Here is a 26,788-nt window from a genome sequence, read left to right on the forward strand (position 1 = left end):
GTTCTTGACACACTCAAACCGGTGCGCCTGGCACCTACTACCATACCCTGTTCAAAGGCACTTAAATATTTTGTCTTGCCCATCTAACCTCTGAATGGCACACACACAATCCATGTCTCAATTGTCTCAAGCCTTAAAAATTATGTTTTAACCTGTCACCTCCCCTTCATCTACACTGATTGAAGATGATTTAACAAGTGACATCAATAAAGGATCATAGCTTTCACCTCGATTCACCTGGTCAGTCTATGTCATGGAAAGAACAGGTGTTCTTAATGTTTTGTATACTCAGTGTAGGGTAGTCTTTGAGTGGTGTCCAGGAGGAAATCCGCCGAGTTGTGTATCTGAGAGGTTCTGTGTTAGGCTTTCACCTGCGTTCCTGACACGGAGTACTACTTCTATAAAACATTGACAGACCTTCCTGGCTGGTACTCCTATCAGTCTCCCACTGAGCAAACTCTGAACTAGCTTCCCCTTATCTTCAGCTCAGAGAAGCCAGCTAGACAGACAGCGGCATTGCAATAGATCTATGACTAATCCTTCTTTCGCCCACACAGGAACTGATAAGGGGTTAATACAACACTGACTTCAGTCTGGTAGGTTGGTGAAGTGTTTTATTTTAATATACAGTATTGTACATGGTATTTTGAGAACATTCTAATTAGCAAGGGGAATGTTAAAGACACTAAGACACAAACTTTCACAGACAGACACACATACTGTGAGCAGACATGCACGTGCGTGCGCACACACAAGTTCACACACACACACACACACACACACACACACACACACACACACACACACACACACACACACACACACACACACACACACACAGGGCTCTACGTTTTTTTACAAGGAGCACATGTGGTCCTAAGCTGAAAAATGTAGGAGCACAATGACAAATATTTTAGGTATTAAAGCGGCAATCTGCAGTTGAAACGATAACAAAAGGGTTATGTTTCTGTAAAAGGTTGGGGATGGGGAAATGTAACCACACTCAAATGAATAGACAGAGCTATGGATGCAAGGACTGGCCATCCATGACATCAAAATTATAGTTTTTTGTTTTGAGGCTATACAGTCTTTGTTTACATTTACAAACGTTGGGAAAACAAGCTTATATTTTGGCTGCTAAGCTCATGGGGCATTTATAAGTTATGCTCTTCAAGAAACAATGGGTTTGTATCATTCACTTATACGTTAAATTTTTTTTGATGTATTAACTGCAGATTGCCCCTTTTTAATGATAAGAATTGCCAGCAATTACAAAATACAAGGTTTACCACCAGAAAAATAGATTTTTAAGATTGAGATATAACCTACATTGGGCCTATATGAATCCTCTACTTTTGAAGCTCATCTTATGAAAAAGCTCTCTCTTCTACTTTATTTCTGTGCCACCACGTTTGCATACTACTGAGGCTGCTGAGAAATCATTACAACAATTATTACCTGGGTGATTTTTTTTCTAGGGGCACTGGTATGCCCAAATAAAAATTCCTGGTAGCACAGCAAAATATTTAGGAGCATATGCCCCCAAAATGGTAGCACTGTAGAGCCCTGACACACACACACACACACACACACACACACACACACAGTTCCCAGAGTCAAAGACGCTTCAGGTGGCCAACGGCAGCAGGAGTGGCTTGTGTCAGGTTGTAGTTGAATCCTGTCCGCACTCTGATTGGCTGGAGGCCCGGGTCTGTGCCTTGATGCAACGCTTCCTGGTTATCATCATTTCCTAGAAAACACAATACAGGGCCTTTAACATGTAATAGATCTGGGTTGCATTGAAACAACAGAAGCGAGGTATTACATTACCAGTGTATATGGATTTTCTTATTACTCATCCATCTGAGTTTTATTTTGAATGACAAATACCCTCTCATCAAGAGTTCTCTCTGTGACTCCCTTGGGCTTGAGGAAATTGCCAACCATTGGTTTGTTTCAATAGGTTACCATATGGGTAGGGAGTCAGGGACCAATGTGGTCTCATGTTTGAGGTAAACATTTACAGAAAACGTTGATCCAAAACAGACTTTGTAAAACAAAACCTGGCCCAAAGAAAAATAGGGGATGGATTACTTAGATACCTATGGACGTCATCGGGGGTATTTTTATAACATCTCTTTGTTTTGCCATAATCCTTATCCATTCCTCAAGGGGAGAGGAGCTGGGTTCAGAAAGAACAGGGCGGCTACAGACCATGACAAACAGCTGTACGTCCGTTTGACTGCGTTGTGGAACACGTGAAGTGAAATGGGCCCAACTGACCAAATACACATTTAACTTGTCAAAGTGTACTGTATGCAGTTTAGACAGGTGAAGAGTAATCGTGGAGCTAGGCTAACTTTCATTTTCATTCTTTATGCATGGTGTTTCTGTTAGGTATAACTATGGTGTTTCTGGTCGGCAGGGTTCGGTAGGTTACTTTCTAAATGTAATCCGTTAGTTACTAGTTACCTGTCCAAAATTGTAATCAGTAACATCATTTTTGGATTACCAAAACTAACGTAATCTGATGACTTTTCCCTTAAGAGGCATAAGAAGAAGACAAAAAGGACCCATCAAACACATTTGGTGTGTCATCATAGTGGTCTCTGACTTGTGGTCAGACTCGCTCAGATGGAACAAACTTAAACTTGCGCCTTTTTTCAATGCTGAAATGTAATCGAGAAAACAGAAAGGTGTCTTATTAACATCCTTTCTGATTTTAAAAGTAATTCCAGAAGTAAATCTAGTTTTTCAAAAGTATCTGTAATCTGATTACCAAAAAAAATGTCTGCTAACTACTGATTACATTTAGTAATCAGATTACATGTAATCGGTTACTCCCCAACCCTGCTGGTAGGTAACTTCCGAATGGCTGGGAGGAGGTTCAAATGGTGAACCTGAATGTTTAGACTAGGTGTGGTTACAATGATGAAGGATAGAGATGCTTTTGTTGCAACTCACCGTTTTATTCTAATCTGTATCTTGAAGCTACTGTACTATATCTAACCAACTTCTACTGTATCTAACCTACTAACGAAGACGCCATGCGACAACACCCTACCCAACCAGAGTCCTGTCACCACAATACCGCCCCGATTCACCCGGCCCACATTTAGCTTTTGATCACAAAATTAACTGCCTTCTTTAATCTCAAAAGAGCATCTTCCTTCAGAAAAGGGCAGAAATCATAATCATTGGTGATTGTCCTGAGAACAAAAAGCCATTGGGGAGAAGTCAATCCTAAAGGGAAGCAGCAGGACTGAGGACAATGCGGAGCCCAGGAGATTATTCTGAACCCTGCCTGGACCCAACTCAGCCGTTCCCCACCTGTTTCTGTTTCCATCACGGACGTCCCCAGACACCAGGAAGTAAGGAGCACTGAACCACTACTGTATCCATGGGAAATCCTGGTTTATAAATGATCGCTCTACTGTATGTCTGCTGATCGCTTTGTATAGTATTCGTCTTGTATAGGTCTTGTATAGCTACAGCCATTGCCATAACTGTGAGATGGTCCAGTTACAGTATGGGTCGTACCAGGCCCCTGGAGAATGCCCCCAGGATGCAAGAAACATACAGAACATTAAACCATATTCAATTAAGGCCTAGAGCTCTTCAACTCCCTCTCACAGCCACACCGTTGAGTGGAAACTGTTGAGATGTGGGGGAAGTGGAGTAGACTGGTCTATGAGGATGGAGTGAAAAGTCGAGGAGGAGGGGGCACGTGATAAGAAGAAGAACGGGAGTGACATTCCGGGAGTGACATTCCAGTTTCCGGAGGAGATTTATTGACTTTGTCCACCGCAGAGGCTGGTTGCACCAGTTGGTTGTAAGTGGGTCGCAACTCTAGGTCCGGCGTAAAATGCGCTCTACGCCGGACCTAAAAATTAGACCCGTTGCACCACCTAGGCGTAGCCCTTCTATGAGCTACACCTGGGTGTAGATTCTACGCCTCGTAGGGAGGAGGCATAGGGTGTTCAATCGGGACTATCTTCTTTCCTGATATGCACAGAAAATAATAGCAATCATTAATTTCAAAAGGATGTGAGTCTCGTGTTCATATTTCATAACCTCCGGGGGCTTTTCGAGTTGCCTATGCACAAGTCAATAATACACTTGATTTACGCTACGTAGCATGCTAAATCTGTCTTATCAGATATTAGCAAACAAATAGTTGAGCTGCCACCTCCAAGTATTTGCCCAGACAGATCAAATAACCAAATATACAGACGGAGATTCGGTGAAACAAAATCGGAAGTCAAGGGCTTTTAGTCGGGATATAGCCTAGGCTAGCAAAATAATCCACCTGTTATACTAGGCTAGCATAGGCTACATAGCTAGCTAACATGCTAGCAAAATGTTCTGATAACACTGTTAGAAGAGCAAACTAGACTAAAAATTATTATCATGAACACACCTCAATTTGGATAACATTTTCCCAGCCTAATTGTAATCAAATATCAAAAGGTATATTCTGTGAAAACACGCTTGACTCAAAGCATTTAAGACCAACTTTCTTACACCCAACTGGTGCAACCGGCCCCAGGAGTATCCATGATATCATTTTCACATGCCCCCTTATTTCAGTCCCCAGAATCTGACCTCTTGACCTTCCAAGACTCAATCATACAGCACGCTGCTATGCCCTCCCTGAGACAAATACACACGCAGCCGAAAGATAAGCAAACAATAAACACATACCAATCTAGTCTGGCGGAACGTGCTTCTCTAAACACCTCTGCGTGTTTCAGAGCTTTTTTTGTACCAAAGCAGAACTGACAGTGCTGTGGGGTGAGGAGGAGGAAATGTTCCGTTTCACTGCCTCTCTCTGTGCTGCTCGGCCTGTTATTACAACCACTGAGTCATAACCGAGGCAGCTAAAATGAGTTTTTACTGCCTTTTAAAGCAACTGTACAATGAAAGTCTCACTTTTAAAAGTTCACATTCTGTTAATTCATACCCAAATATTATTGTTGACTCATCCTATTTGTGGCCAAAGCACTTCAAAAACACCACCTCAAACTTGTATCTCAAACAGACCGTTTAAAAAATGCTTGCTATTTCCTCATAGAGGATGATGTCATCCTCTTGAGGAGGAAGAGCTGGCCAATCAGCAGTCTATTCACATGAATATTTTTAATGACCAGTATACGCCCAAACCAATCCAACACAGAAAAGCTGCTTTTTAACATACATCATTAAACATTTTTTAAAGGAAAACTATTTCCCTCATATTGTAATTAATTATAGATCATATTTCATAGATATCTGGAAACACTGGATAGTTATTTTAACACGACCACACTCATAAACTAGCCCGGAGATGAGTCAAGATAGTTATGGAGGATTTGCTTATGATTGACTTTTCCCCCTTTCAAAAAGAAGCAAAACAAGACAAAATGGGTTAGTCCTAGCGAGACACCAGAGAGAATAACAACTCGGATGGAGGAGGACAGATCCTCTCTTCTCCTCGACAGGGCATTGAGTGGAAGCAGAGATGCCGTATTAGGAGGAAAGAAGAGTGAAATACATGAACAATTTGATGGTGTGTGTGCGTGTGTGTCGGAGGGAGATGAGCGATAGAAAGCGCTCCGCAGGCAGGGGTCCATGTAAGCGATAGGGGACGGGGAACAGAAGAACAGGAGCTCTGCGTCTGTCTGTCAGAGGGGGCTCCTGTATCCACCCCTCCACCTTTAATTTATGGCCCCTCAGACGGAGACAGTCGGGATCAGGGAAGGAGATAAAGGGGAGTCTTGAAATGAACACCTTGGTGAAACCTGCCGCTGTATAAAGTAACACAGGGCGGTGGGCCCCCTGCTGGAGCTCAGCCAAGCCCACCACCCCAGCTCTCTGCTGGCCAGTCCATTACCAGAGGAAAGGGTAACAACATGGGGCCTATAGGAGCAGGGACCAAACAACACCCCCACCACCATCCTCCACGCCACTCTGGTTCTCTGCTGTACGGAGTACACCGCCTGATTGAAGTCTTACATAATAGTTTGTAAATAGCCCCTTCTCTCTCGAAGTTTCACAGGCCCGGGCCCAAGACAAACCTCACCAATAATCAAATCAAACTGCTAAATTACAGAGGGGCTATTACCACTCGGCATGCAGTTCGACTTCTTCTCAGCGCAGAGCCCCAGCCAGTCATGGGAGCTTGACCCTTGCGGAGCTCCAGAACTGCAGCAAGAGAGCAGCTAAAGGGTTCCAGATCCACAGCCTCTGATTGCTAATAATGAGTCAGTGTGCTTGGAGCTTGTATCCCAGGCAGAGACTCTGCTGGGCCGTGCGGTTGTGTTTCTCCCCCTCCCCGGTACTCCCCTACCCCACTCCTCCCACCCTCTACCCCTGTGGACCACTGGAAACATTGAGTCAGCCAAGCCAAGGCCCCTTTTGTTTCATGTTTATCTATGCGCCTCTAATGGGAGGCGTTGGATCACGCTGGGTTACAGAAGAACATTGCAGCTCCGCTCGGCTGTGTTGCTGCTACGCTGCTGCCGTCTGTCTGGGCTACTAATAAGCACACCTGGGTTCAAGTACTATTCAAACATCTTTCAAATACGTTGTTTGTTTGCACTAGCCTGCCGGAGTGCCAGGTAGGTGGGGTTTGCACTTTAAAGACTGTTCTATTGGTTCCATTGCAACAGGCAAGCTCAATCAAGAATTGGAAATTATTTCAAATAGTATTTGAACCCAGGTCTGCTGCTAATAAGCTCCTCCTAAGCCCGAATTAAATAGGCCATCTTTAGAAAAAAATCTCTCCCTTCCGATGTCATGTCGAATCGTTGTTGTGTTGTGGCTCACGGAGCAGCAGGGAGAAGAACAGAACATAAACGTAACGTGGCCTGGCTTTAGTGTACGAGGGCACAGGGCTGAGCTGATGTTATCGCTGTGTGCCAGGCCAACATAATGCTTAGGGTATAGTCATTAGTCACTGTGAAACAGAACAGGGCTGGCTCATCTGATCCAAATTAGAGCTCATCGAATGGGAGCTAGAATGAAACTAGGATGATTCATAAATGCTCCATTTCTCCTGTTAGTTTGGTTGTGTGTGAGTGTGTGTTTTTGGTTTTACCTTCTGGTCCCCACAAGGATAGTAAAACAAGGAAAAGTAGGGACATTTCACCAGCCCCCACAAGGAAAAATGCTATTTTAGGCTTAGGGGTTAGGTTTAGGGTTACAATTAGGGTTAGGGAAAATATGATTTTGAATGGGAATCAATTGTTTGGTCCCCACAAGGACAATAAAACAAATGTGTGTGTGTGTGTGTGTGTGTGTGTGTTTGTGTGTTTGCTAACCCCCAAACACTGTGCCTAAATATGGAGAGAACAAAAGTGGTTGTGTAATTTCATTCCACTTATACACTGAGTATACCATACATTAGGTACACCTTCCTAATATCGAGTTGCCCTCAGAACAGCCTCAATTCTTCGGGTCATGGACTCCACATGGTGTCAAAAGCGTTCCACAGGGATGCTGACCAATGTTGACTCCAATGCTTCCCACAGTTGTGCCAAGTTGGCTGGATGTCCTTTGGGTGGTGGGCCATTCTTGACACACACGGGAAACTGTTGAGAACGAAAAACCCAGCAGCGTTGCAATTCTTAACACACACCGGTGTGACTGGCACCTACTACCATACCCCGTTCAAAGGCACTTAAATATTTTGTCTTGCCCATTCACCCTCTGAATGGCACACATACACAATCCATGTCTCAATGGTCAATTGTTTTGTATACTCAGTGTACAGTCGTGGTCAAAAGTTTTGAGAATGACACAAATATTAATTTTCACAAAGTCTGCTGCCTCTGTTTTTATGATGGCAATTTGCATATACTCCAGAATGTTATGAAGAGTGATCAGATGAATTGCAATTAATTGCAAAGTCCCTCTTTGCCATGAAAATGAACTTAATCCCAAAAATAAATTTCCACTGCATTTCAGCCCTGCCACAAAAGGACCAGCTGACATCATGTCAGTGATTCTCTCCTTAACACAGGTGAGAGTGTTGACGAGGACAAGGCTGGAGATCACTCTGTCATGCTGATTGAGTTAGAATAACAGACTGGAAGCTTTAAAAGGAGGGTGGTGCTTGAAATCATTGTTCTTCCTCTGTTAACCATGGTTACCTGCAAGGAAACACGTGCCGTCATCATTGCTTTGCACAAAAAGGGCTTCACAGGCAAGGATATTGCTGCTAGTAAGATTGCACCTAAATCAACCATTTATCGGATCAATAACTTCAGAGAGTGGTTCAATTGTTGTGAAGAAGGCTTCAGGGCACCCAAGAAAGTCCAACAAGCGCCAGGACCGTCTCCTAAAGTTGATTCAGCTGTGGGATCGGGGCACCACCAGTGCAGAACTTGCTCAGAAATGGCAGCAGGCAGGTGTGAGTGCATCTGCACGCACAGTGAGGCGAAGACTTTTGGAGGATGGCCTGGTGTCAAGAAGGGCAGCAAGGAAGCCACTTCTCTCCAGGAAAAACATCAGGGACAGACTGATATTCTGCAAAAGGGACAGGGATTGGACTGCTGAGGACTGGGGTAAAGCCATTTTCTCTGATGAATCCCCTTTCCGATTGTTTGGGGCATCCAGAAAAAAGCTTGTCCGGAGAAGACAAGGTGAGCGGTACCATCAGTCCTGTGTCATGCCAACCGTAAAGCATCCTGAGACCATTCATGTGTGGGGTTGCTTCTCAGCCAAGGGAGTGGGCTCACTCACAATTTTGCGTAAGAACACAGCCATGAATAAAGAATGGTACCAACACATCCTCCGAGAACAACTTCTCCCAACCATCCAAGAACAGTTTGGTGACGAACAATGCCTTTTCCAGCATGATGGAGCACCTTGCCATAAGGCAAAAGTGATAACTAAGTGGCTCGGGGAACAAAACATCGACATTTTGGGTCCATGGCCAGGAAACTCCCCAGACCTTAATCCCATTGAGAACTTGTGGTCAATCTTCAAGAGGCGGGTGGACAAAAACCCACAAATTCTGACAAACTCCAAGCATTGATTATGCAAGAATGGGCTGCCATCAGTCAGGATGTGGCCCAGAAGTTAATTGCAGAGGTCTTGAAAAAGAAGGGTCAACACTGCAAATATTGACTCTTTGCATAAACTTAATGTAATTGTCAATAAAAGCATTTGACACTTATGGAATGCTTGTAATTATACTTCAGTATACCATAGTAACATCTGACAAAAATATCTAAAAAGACTGACGCAGCAAACTTTGTGAAGACCAATACTTGCGTCATTCTCAAAACTTTTGACCATGACTGTACACCAGTGGAGGCTGCTGAGGAGATAACAGCTCATAATAATGGCTGGAATGGAGTAAATGGAATGGTATCAAAAACATGGTTTACATGGGTTTGATACCATTCCATTCACTCAATTCCATCCATTACACTCCATTCCAACCATTATTATGAGCCGTTCTCCTCCACTGGTGTATAACCAACGCATTGAAACCATCACCAATATGGTTCTTGTTTGACAGTTGATTGTGCGCGAGTTTGCGCAAAAGACATCCACTTCAGAACTGACACATGCTTTTACTCAATGACAACAACTTCTCATTCTGTTTTGCCCAAGGATGATAGATGACTAGATACTCACACCATTCTCATGTTCATTAGGCACCAAACAGATAAAAAAGTACTGAAACACGGCGGGACGACCTGGATTTGTCTAATAAGAAATGCTCATTTTTGTTTTTTACACTACCCCATGCGCATTTCCCCACATAACCTCTCTTGTGAAAGCGCCAAGATGTTGTGTCCAGGTTCTGAGTCATATTTAACGGAGTAGGTGGTACATTTATTTGTCTTTTACAGCTGTGGTTATTAGTGTGTTAGTGCATGTGATGCACTTGGCTGCCAGGGGAACAGGCTGTCCTGGGAGGGTTGCAGCTGTGATAGAGGGTGACTCATTTTTGGGAGTGGGGTTCCAACTTCCAACACACACACACACACACACACACACACGTAAGCACATGCATATATAAAAACACACATACACACACATCTGAGGTGTGTGTCTGGGCACAGATAGATATTGACAAAATGTCTGAACACCTGCGTATGGCATAAACCTTGGAGAGCGAGGGGGTTCACTACTCCAGGAATGACTGAGGAGTGAAACGAAGCCATAAAGCCCAATGTGTTTAAACGCTGCTCTTTGTGTTTATAATAAATGTCACACACACACACACTCACACGTCTCTCCCTCTACCACACACACACACACACTTATGTCCCCATGACTATGTGGAGGGAATACTGAGCAGCAGCTGGAGAAGCCTGAGTCTAGACTGGAGAGCTAGCTAGCTACTGATGTGTAGCGTGTAGCTCAGTTGGTAGAGCATGGCGCTTGCCACGCCATGGTCGTGGGTTCGATTCCCTCTGGATAAGAGCGTCTGCTAAATGTGTAAAATGTAGTGATGAAAAACACCCATTCACATCAGAGTAACTAAATGAACAGCATGTGAGAGGTCACACCCAGGCTATAAAACACTCGTACTGTAAACAGAAGTGGTCAGCAACATACTGGTCGTACTGACCAAAGCAGCCTACAACGCTGTACAAAGATGAGAGAGGCCTGTAATTTTCATCATAGGTACACGTCAACTATGACAGACAAAATGAGGAAAAAAAATCCGGAAAATCACATTGTAGGATTTTTAATGAATTTATTTGCAAATTATGGTGGAAAATAAGTATTTGGTCAATAACAAAAGTTTCTCAATACTTTGTTATATACCCTTCGTTGGCAATGACACAGGTCAAACGTTTTCTGTAAGTCTTCACAAGGTTTTCACACACTGTTGCTGGTATTTTGGCCCATTCCTCCATGCAGATCTCCTCTAGAGCAGTGATGTTTTGGGGCTGTCGCTGGGCAACACAGACTTTCAACTCCCTCCAAAGATTTTCTATGGGGTTGAGATCTGGAGACTGGCTAGGCCACTCCAGGACCTTGAAATGCTTCTTACGAAGCCACTCCTTCGTTTCCCGGGCGGTGTGTTTGGGATCATTGTCATGCTGAAAGACCCAGCCACGTTTCATCTTCAATGCCCTTGCTGATGGAAGGAGGTTTTCACTCAAAATCTCACGATACATGGCCCCATTCATTCTTTCCTTTACACGGATCAGTCGTCCTGGTCCCTTTGCAGAAAAACAGCCCCAAAGCATGATGTTTCCACCCCCATGCTTCACAGTAGGTATGGTGTTCTTTGGATGCAACTCAGCATTCTTTGTCCTCCAAACACGACGAGTTGAGTTTTTACCAAAAAGTTCTATTTTGGTTTCATCTGACCATATGACATTCTCCCAATCCTCTTCTGGATCATCCAAATTCATTCTAGCAAACTTCAGACGGGCCTGGACATGTACTGGCTTAAGCAGGGGGACACGTCTGGCACTGCAGGATTTGAGTCCCTGGCGGCATAGTGTGTTACCCCTGGCGTCATTCACTAGGTCCCCCCGTGTGGTTCTGGGATTTTTGCTCACCGTTCTTGTGATCATTTTGACCCCATGGGGTGAGATCTTGCGTGGAGCCCCAGATCGAAGGAGATTATCAGTGGTCTTGTATGTCTTCTATTTCCTAATAATTGCTCCCACAGTTGATTTCTTCAAACCAAGCTGCTTACCTATTGCAGATTCAGTCTTCCCAGCCTGGTGCAGGTCTACAATTTTGTTTCTGGTGTCCTTTGACAGCTCTTTGGTCTTGGCCATAGTGGAGTTTGGAGTGTGACTGTTTGAGGTTGTGGACAGGTGTCTTTTATACTGATAACAAGTTAAAACAGGTGCCATTAATACAGGTAACGAGTGGAGGACAGAGGAGCCTCTTAAAGAAGAAGTTACAGGTCTGTGAGAGCCAGAAATCTTGCTTGTTTGTAGGTGACCAAATACTTATTTTCCACCATAATTTGCAAATAAATTCATAAAAAATCCTACAATGTGATTTTCTGGGAAAGAAATTCTTAATTTGTCTGTCATAGTTGACGTGTACCTATGATGAAAATTACAGGCCTCTCTCATCTTTTTAAGTGGGAGAACTTGCACAATTGGTGGCTGACTAAATACTTTTTTCCCCCACTGTATAACTATCCCTCCCCTTACTCCAATTGCAGTCTTAGATATCCCCTTTCTCCTCAGTGCTCATTTTTATGACCCCTCTATTCATGTCAGTGGAGTCTTAACTACCCTGCCCCTCTCCTTCTCTGTCTCTCGCTTTCTCTCTCTCTGTGGATTGTATGCTATTGCTAGGCACAGGAGATTAAAGTCCACCAGATTCTGTGCGCTGCTAGGGGGTCCGAAAATATTTTCTTTCTCTCTTTTTCATTTCCCCTCCCTCACTTTATTTTCTATCCCAAGATAGTATTTCTCAATATGCAGCAGCAGCAACCTTGGGACTATTCAAACCCTCGAGGAAATGAAAAAAGAAAAGGCTTTGGAGAGAAATATGATCTTTTGAAGTGTGAGGAGGAGAGGGGAAAAACTATAGAGGGCTTAGATAGAGAAGACATGGGGGAGCGCCCGATAAAATGAGTATAGAAGTGTAACAGAACGAACGAGACGAGAGCTGAGACCGAGAGAGAGCAGAACCGAGATTGAGAGAGGAGGAAATACATAAAAAAAGAGGAGAGAGAGAGAGAGAGAGAAGGGGGGTGGGGGGGGGGGCATTTCTTTATAAGACGAGGAAGAGGAGAACAAAGAGGTCTTTGTGTGGAGTGCTGAGAGAGTGAAGTGGAGCCAGGGCTTAGGGAGTGTTTAACAGTGTACACTGACTGCATTCCTGCAATGTGATTACGAGCCACTTTTAATTTATTCTCCGCCAGGAAACAGACTTAACTCTTCCCTGCCCTCCCTTAGACTTCTTTCTTTCTCAGCAACATAGGCCTAGTCTTACACCATTTTCTCTTTTCTGTTTCACTCTACTTTCTCCATAACCTTTTCTCTTCCTCTCCAACGTTCGTCAGTTCTGCTAATATGTTCAATATTCAATTTCAACGGACAAATACTACACAGTGTATTTAACTCCACAGCACTAAATACATTACAGGTGTGTTGCATTAGAATTCGCATGAGGGCTCAATTGCTAATGGCAACGTCATGTACAGTTTTATAGTATTTACGTTAGAGTGGAGTGGAGACTACCTGTTGGAAATTAGGTGAGCACAGTGAGAAGGACTCATATGTGATTGGAATAAAGCAGAAGACAAGTTGCCATTGGACATCTGTGTACATTGGACAATAAAGTAATCTTATTATGAACACAGACCAAGTCTCTCTATACCAGGGATCATCAATTAGATTTAGCCGTGGGCCAACTTTTTCTTAAGTGGCTGGTCGGGGGGACGGAAATAATTTGTAGACTGCAAATTGACCGCAAGAAGCCCAAATAAATATAATATTTGACTAAAACATAATAATTTCAAACCTTGCATACATTTGTATATGATCACGTGTCTCTCTATTATGCGTGGAAATACTTGGGAACAGATTTCCCAAATAGAAATCACTAGGAGGTGATTTCCTGGTGTTTTTAGTATTTTATGTCCAACAATACAAAATAAAAATAAAACAAATCAAGCCACCAGTTGGGGAACCCTGTTCTATACTTCCCACTCTATATATTTCTAGCACACACACACACACACACACACACACACACACACACACACACACACACACACACACACACACACAATACATAACTTGCAGTCCGGATATGGGATCTAAAAGGCATGTATACAAATCTCTTCTTAGTACTCATAATCCCGTGGAGAGGCCACATTGGCAACAGACTTCCTGACAGCCATCTACTGCAGAACTGGAGGCAGGCAGGCAAGGGGAGGACGGCCATTCATCAAAACAAACAAGACACTGCTTACGGGACAGGGGGAACACAGGTGCTCGTCTGGCCCCTTGTGTGTGTGTGTGTGAGAGAGAGAGCGAGACTACTAGGCCTTAATTAAACCTTCAACACACTCTCCCAGATAAAACAACATGCGTTATTAAAAGTCTGGCCATTGATCTCTGTGCCTCCTGACTGTTGACTCTGGTCTCCGCTCAGTACACAGGAGGGTTTGAAACTCATTCAACTATTGTAAATTAACCACTTTAGCAAACTACAAATAAATCATAGCCTAGTCCCAGATTGGTTAGAGCTGTTTTACGTGACATTGACCACATAGGAGTTGGAAGGACAGCACAAACAGATCTGGGACCAGACTAAGAGAATCATGGCAAATTCAGATAGTCTTGACTGTAACTAACAGTATATAGAGAGCCTTACTAGAGACCTAGAGATCTAGGCCAGTGGTTTTCAAACTCTTCCTCGGAGACCCCCAGACTTTTCACAATTTTGTTGTAGCCCTGAACGAACTCGCCTGATTCAACTAGTCAAGGGCTTGATGATTAGTTGACAAGTTGAATCAGGTGTGCTAGCTCTGAAGTAGTATATGGAACATCTGGGGGTCCCAGAGGAGAGGTTTGAAAACCCCTGATATAGGGCACTCAGTCAGTCTCCCCATTCTAGAGCCAAAAGTAAAGAAACAAAAGAGGGGATTACAACATGAGTACCTCAAGAGAAGCAGAACCGAATCTGTAGGAGGAAGTGAAAGTGTTTTCTTTTCAAAGCGAGACTAGTGTTAATATACTGGTTTCATATCATTTTTATTCTGTTTCTAAATGTCTTGTGTTAATACCACTATACTCAGTGTTCTTCTCTTTTAGTAGCCTGGTGACAGATCTATTTGTGCTGTGTAGCCAACTCCTATGGGTTTGGCATTAACAACGACCATATAGGAGTTGGCTCTACTGCACACACCAGTCTGGGAACAGGCTACTCTTTTAGGGCTAATACGACCAAAGAAGTTGCTTATACTGCACAAACAGATCTGGGACCAGGTTACCCTTTTAATGCTAATGTTACGAGGGGAAAAAAAACGTATTACTGAGTTCCACAGTGAGTCGGCAGAATGAGTGTGAAGTGTAGAATGTGACAGAGATTAGGTGTAATGGCTGCGGTGGCTGCCCCTCCCCCCTCTTTATGACCACCGTCCCTGTTTCAGACATGTTGGTGGACCACACACAGACAGAGAGCGAGGCAGAAACCGCCGTAGCCGAGTAGCCCACATCCCTACAGGCCCTACGCTTGCAAGTCTCACCACACAGGGAGACAGAAAAAGAGGGTGGGAAAAGAAGGGAGAGAGAGAAATAGAGAAAGAGAAAGCAGGGGTGAATCAATGGGCTAACCCGGCCCAACTGCCACAACTACCCCGGTATTCTCTGGCCAGCGCCTTCCTTTCCATCCAGTACCCCTCTCTGGACAACTGCACTGTCACCAGCCAGCTGTTGAGCATGAAGAGAGAGAGCGGTTGGTCGGTGGAATGGAGAGAGAGGGGAGGAGGAGGAGGGGGTGGTGGGCGAAGGAGAGGGCAAGTGAAAGTTGGCCCGAATAAAACCCCCTTCTCAAAGGGATCAAAGCGGGTGCTTGGCAATTTAATTCCGAGAGGATATTGGTGTTCCCATAGGCTTCCCCTGCTTCCTGCCCCCCGTTGCCCTCGCTGCCCCTGCGCTGTCTTAAGTCGCACAGCCACAGACCAAACAGGGAGACCATTATTCCCCACCCTCTGGCCTGCTTCGCTCCGCTCCTGCTCCTACTCCACTATTAACTCTGAGTCTCTGACATACATGGGCTGAGATTCACGGCCAAAGACTTCTACTATGGGAACTAGGCTGCTGATGCTTATGGGTCAAAGTTCATAGGTCACAGGAACACAAAGCAACTCAGGTGGCCCTCAGAGCCAAACCGTAATCAGTCGCTTACAATGAAATGCAGTAGTGAGAAACAAAGAGGAGATGTCTTTTCCATTGGCTCCCAGCAGAGCCCTACAGCCGTTTCATCACTACGGCCCTCTCAAGTAAATAAATTACATAATTCCCATTGAACGTTGAACTGAGCAAATACTGAGGGAGTTCAAAGGCGGCCGCTGGTGCTATTGTACTGCTGCATCTTTCCTGCCCTGGCGTTTAATAGCTATAGGCTCGTTTCCGCTCTGTGTGGTTGACGGTGGAATTAGGAAGTAGCTGCTGGCTGACCTGTGTAGGTGAGTGTGTGTCGGTGGGTGTGTGTGTGTGGTGTTGTGTCAGTGTGTGTGTGTCTCGTCAGTGTGCATGTGTCCCTGTGCGTGTGTGCTCGTCCTTGCAAGTGTATGTGTTGGCTGGGGGTCCTCCAGAGGATGTGGCCAGGGCAGGCGTGTGGTGTGGGAACGGGGCTGCGTGTCAGCTGTCAGGGCTGGAAAGGTCAGGCCGCAGGAGCAACACAGGGCAGCACTGTCTATGTGGTAGGGCCGAGGGAGGGAGGGAGGGGGGAGAGAGAGAGAGGGGGGGATACAGAAAGAGACTAAATAAAAGTGGGAGAAGAATCAGCTAGACAGAGTGTGTACATGTGTGTGAGCGAGAGTGTGTATGTATGTGAGTGTGTGACTGTGCGTTCCTACATGTTTGTAAAGGAGAGAACCAGAGAGAGAGAGAGAGAGAGAGAGAGAGAGAGAGAGAGAGAGAGAGAGATATGAGAGAGAGAGATATGAGAGAGAGAGATATGAGAGAGAGAGATGAGAGAGAGAGAGAGAGAGAGAGAGAGAGAGAGAGAGAGAGAGACAGCTAATCCCAGTGAACAGCTGCTGGCACCTCTGAGACACAACAACAGCACCACTCCAGCCCTCTGTCAGACACCACTACTAAAGGTTAATGAATACGGTCACAATGAGAAGGGGGGACCATTAACCAACCCAACACCCTCCATAGGTACAGTACAGCGTGTGACTGAATGACTGACATAAAACATCAACCATCAACCACAAACAACACACTGTGTTCTGGTCTCCACAGTGGGAGGCAAGACTAGGGTTGCAAAGTTAGCGGAATCTTCTGTAATTTAGGTAATTAACAAAAAAACTAACGCAATCTATGGTAACTTTAGTAATTTATACTTTAATAACTTTTTAAAAAATGTATTCATATATAGTATTAATTTTGTATATCTGTGTCCATATTGTCCATGAGTTTATAGTGGACAAACCATAGGTTCAAGAGAAAATAGCCTAATTAATGAAAAAAGCATCTAATCAACAATGGCATTATCTGCAACTTTACCAACTACTGACTTTTTTCACAAATGCCACCAGTTTGATGCCAAAACATTGACAACAAATAAATATTGACATAGTAAAATATACTGCACAAAAATATAAACGCAACGTGTAAAGTGTTGGTCCCATGTTCCATGAGCTGAAATAAAAGATCACAGAAATCTTCCATACGCACAAAAATATTATTTATCTCAATGTTTGTGCACAAATTTGTTTACATCCCTGTTAGTGAATATTTATCCTTTGCCAAGATAATCCATCCACCTGACAGGTGTGGAATATCAAGAAGCTGATTAAACAGCATAAAATGTGCAGTTTTGTCACACAACGCAATGCCACAGATGTCTCAAGCTGAGGGAGTGTGCAATTGGCATGCTGACAGCAGGAATGTCCACCCAAACTGTTGCCAGAGAATTGAATGTTCATTTCTCTACTATAAACTCCCTCCAATGTCGTTTTAGAGAATTTGGCAGTACATCCAAACGGCCTCACAACCGCAGACCATGTGTATGGCATCGTGTGGGCGAGCGGTTTGCTGATGTCAACATTGTGAACAGAGTGCCCCATTGTGGCAGTGGGGTTATGGTATGGGCAAGCATAAGCTACGGACAACGAACACAATTGCATTTTATCGATGGCAATTTAAATGCACAGAGATACTGTGACGAGATCCTGAGGCCCATTGTCGTGCCATTCATCCGCCACCATCATGATAATGCACGGCCCCATGTCGCAAGGATCTGTTCACAATTCCTGGATGCGGAAAATGTCCCAGTTCTTCCACGGCCTGCATACTCACCAGACATGTCACCCATTGAGCATGTTTGAGATAATCTGGATCGACGTGTACAACAGCATTTTCCAGTTCCTGGCAATATCCAGCAACTTCACACAGCCATTGAAGAGGTGTTGGACAACATTCCACAGGCCACAATCAACAGCCTGATCAACTATGCGAAAGAGATGTGTCACGCTGCATGAGGCAAATGATGGTCACACCAGATACTGACTGGTTTTCTGACCACGCCCCTACTTTTTTTTTAAAGGTATCTGTGACCAACAGATGCATATCTATATTCCAAGTCACGCCCAGTTACATGTCCTAATAATTTGAAAAATTGATTAGAAAATCAGGTGTTTTAATCGGCGTATGCTTACTTCGATTTTGACCATACGCCGATTAAGATAAGCAGAGTAAGGTGTTTACATGAATAATGCATAATCTGCCTACTGCCATAATCACTTGAATATCTAATGATTATTGTGCATGTTACCTCAAGCCTCTATTGTCCCACAAACAGATCTGGGACCAGGCCGTTATCATCCCACACTGACTGAACAATGCAGACAACTGACATACCTGCTCAGGCAGTGGGTCCACCATGGTCTGCCCGATATAAACCACTGCTAAAGCTAACTCTCTCTCCTCTGCTCTCGTCCTTCTAGACCTATCTGCTGCCTTTGATACTGTGAACCATCAGATCCTCCTCTCCACCCTCTCCGAGTTGGGCATCTCCGGCGCGGCTCACTCTTGGATTGCGTCCTACCTGACAGGTCGCTCCTACCAGGTGGCGTGGCGAGAATCTGTCTCCGCACCACGTGCTCTCACCACTGGTGTCCCCCAGGGCTCAGTTCTAGGCCCTCTCCTATTCTCGCTATACACCAAGTCACTTGGCTCTGTCATATCCTCACATGGCCTCTCCTATCATTGCTACGCAGACGACACACAATTAATCTTCTCCTTTCCCCCTTCTGATAACCAGGTGGCGAATCGCATTTCTGCATGTCTGTCAGACATATCAGTGTGGATGACGGATCACCACCTCAAGCTGAACCTCGGCAAGACGGAGCTGCTCTTCCTCCCGGGGAAGGACTGCCCGTTCCATGATCTCGCCATCACGGTTGACAACTCCGTTGTGTCCTCCTCCCAGAGTGCAAAGAGCCTGGACAACACCCTGTCGTTCTCCACTAACATCAAGGCGGTGACCCGATCCTGTAGGTTCATGCTCTACAACATTCGCAGAGTACGACCCTGCCTTACATAGGAAGCGGCACAGGTCCTAATCCAGGCACTTGTCATCTCCCGTCTGGATTACTACAACTCACTGTTGGCTGGGCTCCCTGCCTGTGCCATTAAACCCCTACAACTCATCCAGAACGCTGCAGCCCGTCTGGTGTTCAACCTTCCCAAGTCCTCTCACGTCACCCCGCTCCTCCGCACACTCCACTGGCTTCCAGTTGAAGCTCGCATCTGCTACAAGACCATGGTGCTTGCCTACGGAGCTGTGAGGGGAACGGCACCTCCGTACCTTCAGGCTCTGATAAGTCCCTACACCCAAACGAGGGCATTGCGTTCATCCACCTCTGGCCTGCTGGCCCCCCTACCTCTGCGGAAGCACATTTCCCGCTCAGCCCAGTCAAAACGGTTCGCTGCTCTGGCACCCCAATGGTGGAACAAGCTCCCTCACGACGCCAGGACAGCGGAGTCACTCACCACCTTCCAGAGACACTTGAAACCCCACCTCTTTAAGGAATACCTGGGATAGGATAAAGTAATCCTTCTACCCCACCCCAAAGGAAAAAAAAAAAAATATATATATATATATATATTGTAAAGTGGTTGTCCCACTGGCTATCATAAGGTGAATGCACCAATTTGTAAGTCGCTCTGGATAAGAGCATCTGCTAAATGACGAAAATTTAAATGTAAATGAAAACACAACTACTCATAACAGAGAAGTTTGGTAAATTACAAAGAGTGGTTGCCAACAGTGCTCACGTTTCACTCCTCAGACGAGGAGAAATATGTAAACAGTGGATTTCTATGTAAACCGGCCAGGACGGGGCTGGCCGCTGACACAAACACACACACACACACAGAGAGAGAAAATAGAGGGAGAATGGCTTCCCACAGACAAACAGCACTCAAGACTCTGTTATCAAACCATGGATGCCTCCATTCTAAACAGAGGAAGAGCCGAACCAAAACCCAGCATTGGATATCAAACTTGGAGATTAAAATATCTTGGATGCCATCCATCCGGCATTCCAGGGGTTTTTACATGTGTTCGGCAGTTGCTTGGCAACTTTAATGAAAAGCAAAGGAACTCAATGAACTGAACCGCGAGAAATGAAAGAGGGAGAATTGCGGGGGGATCAAGAGAGTTCAGATTAAACTCAGACCTCACAAACAATCCCTTTGGTCATAACTTTGTAACAGAATGACAGGTCTGCGACCAGATCATACAAGAAAAGGACCCAGGCATATTTGCACTGATAATCTGAACAAACAGCCACGCAGACTTGCGAAGCCTATAATGTTGCAACCCGGCACGTTAACACTCCAACTTTCGCCGCCTCCTCCATCCTCCTGGGTGGACGTTCACAGTAAACCAGGTCTGTGGAGGGTAATATAATGATCAAAGTAGCGGGTACCGACACGTCGTAAACAAGGGCAGGCCCCTATGGCTACCTCATTTGAAGTTGTTATGATAGCGGAGTTTATAGTTTACTGTAGGTGGGCGGAGATTGGAAAAGAGAGAGTACAGGACAGGGACATTGGTCTGGTATCATCTATCAGTAGCGGCCTGGGTCATGTTCAGTAGGGCACACAGTTTCAAAACGTTTTGCAATGGAAAACAAGATCCCGGTTTCACTCCGTTTCGAAAACGCTATCTTCCTGGAACGACCCTGGTCTCATCTATCAGTAGGGGCCCTGTTCAGGCAGTGTGACATCATGAGGTTGTTCAGTATACTGTACCCTATATACCCACTGGGATCCCTCTGGTTACATGGCCTCACATGTTCCACCCGTCCCCAGCAACAGATAACATGCACATTAAATAACACAGACGTTATTCAAGTAAGACCTCTCATTGTCACTGTGATGTAAAACGAGGCCCAGACAATAGGTTGACATGGTGTTGAGTTTACTAAGATTACAGGACAACAGTGGGGAATCAGAGAAGCGTGGTTGGGTCTTGGTTGTCTGAAAGGGCGGGGGAGGATAGGGGGTCTGTGTCCTAGGTTGAATCCTTACCTCAGGGCTGGAAGGTGAACGTGAATACGTCTCCGTTGTGTCACACACACACGCACTCGACGACCCATGTCTTTGTCGTTTACACAAGTCTGAACATGTGGATGTCACACCGCTGGGACTGGATCGGCAGAGAGCGGTCTGCTGGGTTACACAATAACTCGTCATCATATATCCAGTCCTACAATATAAGTGTTTATCTTCTAATTAAACCAACACGGAAAAAGCTGGAGACTCTCTTATAAGACTATATTCCATTTTCATCTGGTTTGTGAGTCTCTGAGTGTCTCTCCTGCAGAGACTGACTGCTTAAGCTGTAAAATGGCAGTAACTGCATAGGACCATAGGTGACCACATGGAATGGCACAGGCACAGACACAGCACAGCGAGCTAGCTAAGATAGGGTCCGTAGCCTTATAGAGTTACACAGTTACTCAGGGTTGTGCAGTGACAGCACTTTTTCGCCCGTAGTGAGCTGCCAGGTTGGCCACTCCAGACGGGCCCATAAATAATCCTGAAGGCAATAACAATAAGTGAATTCCCAGGCATGCAGGATCTTGTGGAGCGAGGAAGGTGCTCTCTCGGTCTGATGCGCTTTTCTCTCTCCAATCCCCCTATCCTTCTCTCTTCTCCTTCACTATTCTCTAACCCTCTTTCTCTCAGGCACCTGGCTCTGTCTGGTTCCTCTCTTTCTCTAGAGAGAAGCCCTTTGCTTTTCAAATCATCATCAGACCCGTCAGTGGATTTGCAGTTCCCTCACAATTTCCCATCTCAACTCTTTTCCACCGACTTGAAAACGCACGGTACACAGATAAAGCTAGCAGCTAGCCCAACAGCACCGGTGCCTGAAATATAGCCCTAAGAATTACTCTTCCACACAGGTAGACCACACTTGTGTGTCTGTTCACACTATCTTTGAGCTATGCTGGGAATGGTCTTTTTTGTCTTTTGTGGCTCCCAAAGCCCCTGATGTGCAGTATTCTTCAGCGTTAGTTTACCAGATGTTGCCTTGTGTATCTATCAATTCAGACCTGGGCTCAAACACTATTTGAAATCATTTCAACTACTTTAGCTGCATTTGATTGAGTTTGCCTTGCGAAAAGGAGCCAATACAATAGTTCCAAAAAAAAAAAATATCCCACCCCTATGGCTCTCCAGGCAGGCTAGAGAAAACACTCAAAGTATTTGAATGATTTCAAATAGTATTTGTACTCGTGTCTGTGCATGGTCTCCTCTCTCTCTCTCTCTCTCTCTCTCTCTCTCTCTCTCTGTGAAACAGAAACAGAGAGCCCATCTGACAGGTCAGGCTCGAAGGATGAGGGGGTTGACTTTCTGGCAGGGCTAGTCCCAAACCCCAGTCACGAAACAGTCTCCTGACAAAAGCTGAGGGGAAGGGAAGTTACTTAATGCCCAGGGATAGGATAGCTAGCTGCTGCTGCTGCTGCTCCTAATGAAAGCAATGTGCGATGGATGGAATGGTAATGAGATCATTTAATGAGACACAAGGAGAGGAGGTGAAGGGGAGCCAACCGTCCGCTGCCTGGCTAGGGGTGCAGAGTGTCACATTTAACTTTCACACGCCAGTTGTCGTCCAATTGGATTGGACGGGCAGATGCTCTTTTTTCCAGTAAAGCACACTTTCTCCTCCTTGCGTAACCGTGTTGTACTTTAAAAAAAAAGGGAGAACAAAATAAAAAAACTATTTGCCAATCTGCTGGAAATGTAACGCAGGTTTCCAACCCAGTTAGGTCTTGGGGTTGGGGTTAAACCAGGTATTATTCATGACAAAATTGTGCAATCGTCCATCATTATCATCATAGGTAAAGCCAACAATCTACAACACAACATGCTGCCATTGAAAACGGCAAACAATCTAAAATTACAGAGAGATCTCATCTCAATCCATGTCAATGTCCTTTCTCAAAGCAGCTTTCCCAAACGATGGTGATTGCGGTGAATACGTGAACAGCTAAACCCGACAGGGTCAGTTGTGTGTGTCAGCTACTTAGTGTGTGCATCAAGGGGACCTGTTGTTGGCATGATGATGCAATGGCAGGGTGAGAGAGAGTGAGCAGCTAACACTGAGGGTGAGTTTGTACCCACCGCATCATAAAAGCCAATCAAAGCCCTGTGTATTCAGTGGGGAAAAAGAAGAAACCACATTCTGGTAGGAGAGTTCTATTTGGAAGCTGGCAGGAAGCAGCGCTCACATCACATCAAAGACACACTTGTGAGGAGAAGGCCAGATTAACACAACCCATTCACTGGAGGAGCGGGAGAGGAGAGAAAGAGAAGAGCCTTTCAAAGAAAGCCATACTGGACTACGACAAGAGGATACTAACGCTAGGGCTGGGAATTGCCAGAGACTTCACGATACAATGTTATCACGATACTTCGGTGCCGATACAATATGTATTGCAATTCTATATGTATTGTGATTCTATATGTATTGCGATTTGACGTTCCAAACATATTGCTCCCCTTGTCTACTGCTGAGGGATAAGAGAGCGCCATGAGAAAACCAGTTTTGATCATTCATGGAAATGAAAGCGCTGAAAACATGTTGGCTAGCTAACATTAACTACCTAGCTATCTTTTTTACATGTACTTTACTTGCACAAAAAGATTGGATGGAAACCTGGTTAGAGAAAAAACAATGCACACTTACACTGGGGTCTGAAATGATTCAAGTTTTATTGTCACATGCACAAGTACAGTGAAATCCTTAACGTGCAAGCTCTACCCAACTGTGCAGTAATCAATATCAAAATAGTACAACTAAACTCTGCATTCCACAGTAAGAACATCATACCAAAGGTCAAGCATGGTGGTGGTGGTGTGATGGTTTGGGGATGCTTTGCTGCCTCAGGACCTGGATGACTTGCCTTAATAGAAGGAACCATGAATTCTGCTCTGTATCAGAGAATTCTACAGGAGAATGTCAGACCATCCGTCTGTGAGCTGAAGCTGAAGCGCAGCTGGGTCATGCAGCAAGACAACGATCCAAAACACACAACCAAGTCTACATGAAAATTGCTAAAAAGCAACAAGTTGGAAGTTTTGGAATGGCCTAGTCAAAGTCCAGACCTAATCCAAATTGAGATGTTGTGGCAGGACTTGAAACGAGCAGTTCATGCTTGAAAACCCACACGTCACTGAGTTAAAGCAGTTCTGCATGGAGTGGGCCAAAATTCCTCCACAGTGACGTGAGAGACTGATCAACAACTACAGGAAGCATTTGGTTGGAGTCATTGCAGCCAGGGACGGCCTGTTCAATAGGGCGATATGGGCGACGCACTGCCAAACGGGAAAAGGAAGGGATTTTTTTTCTAATCAATTATATCACGGCAACAGTAGTTATCAGTGTTCTAATCTGATCTGACTGCCACTAAATGTCAAATCAGGCTAAAGTCGTGCTTCAAATGGCCCCGCCCGTTTTTGGGGCGATTTCAGTCAGGTTGAAAATCGCCAAGAAGTCTCTCATAGCCTGTCATGTAAAATCTATTTTTTTCAAATTTCAAAGCTTTCAATACAATCTCTATGGGTGTCTGTGGGCTTGCACTTACGCGCCTCATCACGTGACGTAACCATGAACGTAACTAAGAAAATAGCGGCTAGCAGCGTCTCTGTTGCGACCTGCAGTGTGGCGTTATCTTATGTTTTTAATTTGTACACTTAGTGGCGTTATTTTATGTTTTTAATTTGTAGACTTAGTTTACAAACATTCTGCCAACCATGGATTTCCAGTGGTGGGTTTTGGACTGATCTTGTTGATCGTGTACATACCCGCTACGAACGGACTAAATAATGAAAACGCTGCTGGCAGCGGAATCCAATACAGCTGGGAGACTTGGCTGGATGACAGAGTCCCGGACAGAGAAGTGGAGCCGGCCGGCTTCACCCTGGTCAGAGCGGACCGCGATCCTGGTAAGAGAGCGACTCTGTACCCCCGACATTGAACTGCTTTCTGTGTCACTGCGACCTTACTATCTGCCCCGTGAGTTCCCCCAATTGTTTGTTACCGTTGTGTACTGTTGATAATCACAAGTTTACTGGAGAACTGAGACCAAGTAGAGACTTTGGACAGGGTGGATATGGTATAATAAAGGCAGTTTATTCAGAGGTAAAGATATCTGGAATCGCGTGCACGGACTCGTTCGTCAAACTCTTAGGGAGCTATCTGAAGAGAGCCCCGAAAACATTGTGTGCAGACATTTTATACAATAAATGATGTAGGTTGAATCTAGTAGTTCTGATCTTCTGATTGGTCCTGATGAGTTGGGCGTGGTCCCCTCCACTGTTGCATTGGCTCTGAGTCGGGTTCTCTGTCTTCAAATGTTCAGCCTAAAGAGAGGGGATTTTTGTGTGTGTGTGTGTGTGTGTGTGTGTGTTTAACAGTGATGATGTGTGTGTGTGTGTGTGTTATCAGTGATGATGTGTGTGTGTGTGTGTGTGTGTCCTCAGAGCAAGAACTCGTGAGTTGGAAGAACTGAGAGACCTATGGCGTGGGTGTTGTCCTTGGCCACCTGCTGACAAGGCTGACAAGATAGGACTCTTTTGTCCATTGTTACAGGATAGGAACAGCATTGATTGAAAACAAACGCCCAACACAAAATGGGTCATGCACAAGATTTTAGTCAGACCAAGCTATAACATTATATATTTACTACGACAGTACATTCAACCAAAAGCTAATATAACAAAGGCATCAGAGATTATTTATAATCTGTCACAGAAACTGGAATCCATCTCTCCAGATCAGTCAATAAATGCTTCTGGTATTGACTTATATGCTGCCCCTGTCTTCATGTTTTTGCTGGACATATCTTTTTTTAAATGTGTGTAGGTCACCTAAATCATCAGAAAAATTGCCCCTCCTGAGAATTTTTTCAGGAGCCGCCACTGATTGCAGCTAAAGGTGGCACAACCAGTTATTGAGTGTAAGGGGGCAATTACTTTTTCACACAGGGGAATTGGGTGTTACGTAACTTTGTTTATGAAATAAATATGTAATTGTTGTGTTATTTGTTCACTTATGTTCCCTTTATCTAATATTAGGTTTTGGTTGAAGATCTGATAACATTCAGTATCACAAATATGCAAAGGTAGAGAAAATTAGAAAGGGGGCAAATACTTTTTCATAGCACTGTGTGTATATATATATATATATATATATATATATATATATATATATATATATATATATATATATATATATACACACACAGTGGGGAGAACAAGTATTTGATACACTGCCAATTTTGCAGGTTTTCCTACTTACAAAGCATGTAGAGGTCTGTAATTTTTTATCATAGGTACACTTCAACTGTGAGTGACGGAATCTAAAACAAAAAAACAGAAAATCATATTGTATGATTTTTAAGTAATTAATTTGGAATTTATTGCATGACATAAGTATTTGATACATCAGAAAAGCAGAACTTAATATTTGGTACAGAAACCTTTGTTTGCAATTACAGAGATTATACGTTTCCTGTAGGTCTTGACCAGGTTTGCACACACTGCAGCAGGGATTTTGGCCCACTCCTCCATACAGACCATCTCCAGATCCTTCAGGTTTTGGG

At 44.5% G+C, this 26,788-nt stretch overlaps 1 protein-coding gene across 3 annotated transcripts in view; it reads right to left on the reverse strand.

The window, feature by feature from the left end:
• Positions 1 to 1,123: 1,123 nt before the first annotated feature.
• Positions 1,124 to 26,788, reverse strand: part of rad51b (RAD51 paralog B) — a 57,623-nt gene continuing 31,958 nt past the window's right edge. For all 3 annotated transcript variants that reach the window (XM_041865257.2, XM_041865258.2, XM_041865259.2), the window contains exon 10: positions 1,124 to 1,750. In XM_041865257.2, the coding sequence (XP_041721191.1) occupies positions 1,617 to 1,750 (134 nt within the window). In that variant the 3' untranslated portion in view covers positions 1,124 to 1,616. The remainder of the gene's footprint in view (positions 1,751 to 26,788) is intronic.

Source organism: Coregonus clupeaformis, chromosome 36 (genome assembly GCF_020615455.1).
Source record: "Coregonus clupeaformis isolate EN_2021a chromosome 36, ASM2061545v1, whole genome shotgun sequence".
In the NCBI taxonomy this organism is placed as follows: domain Eukaryota; kingdom Metazoa; phylum Chordata; class Actinopteri; order Salmoniformes; family Salmonidae; genus Coregonus; species Coregonus clupeaformis.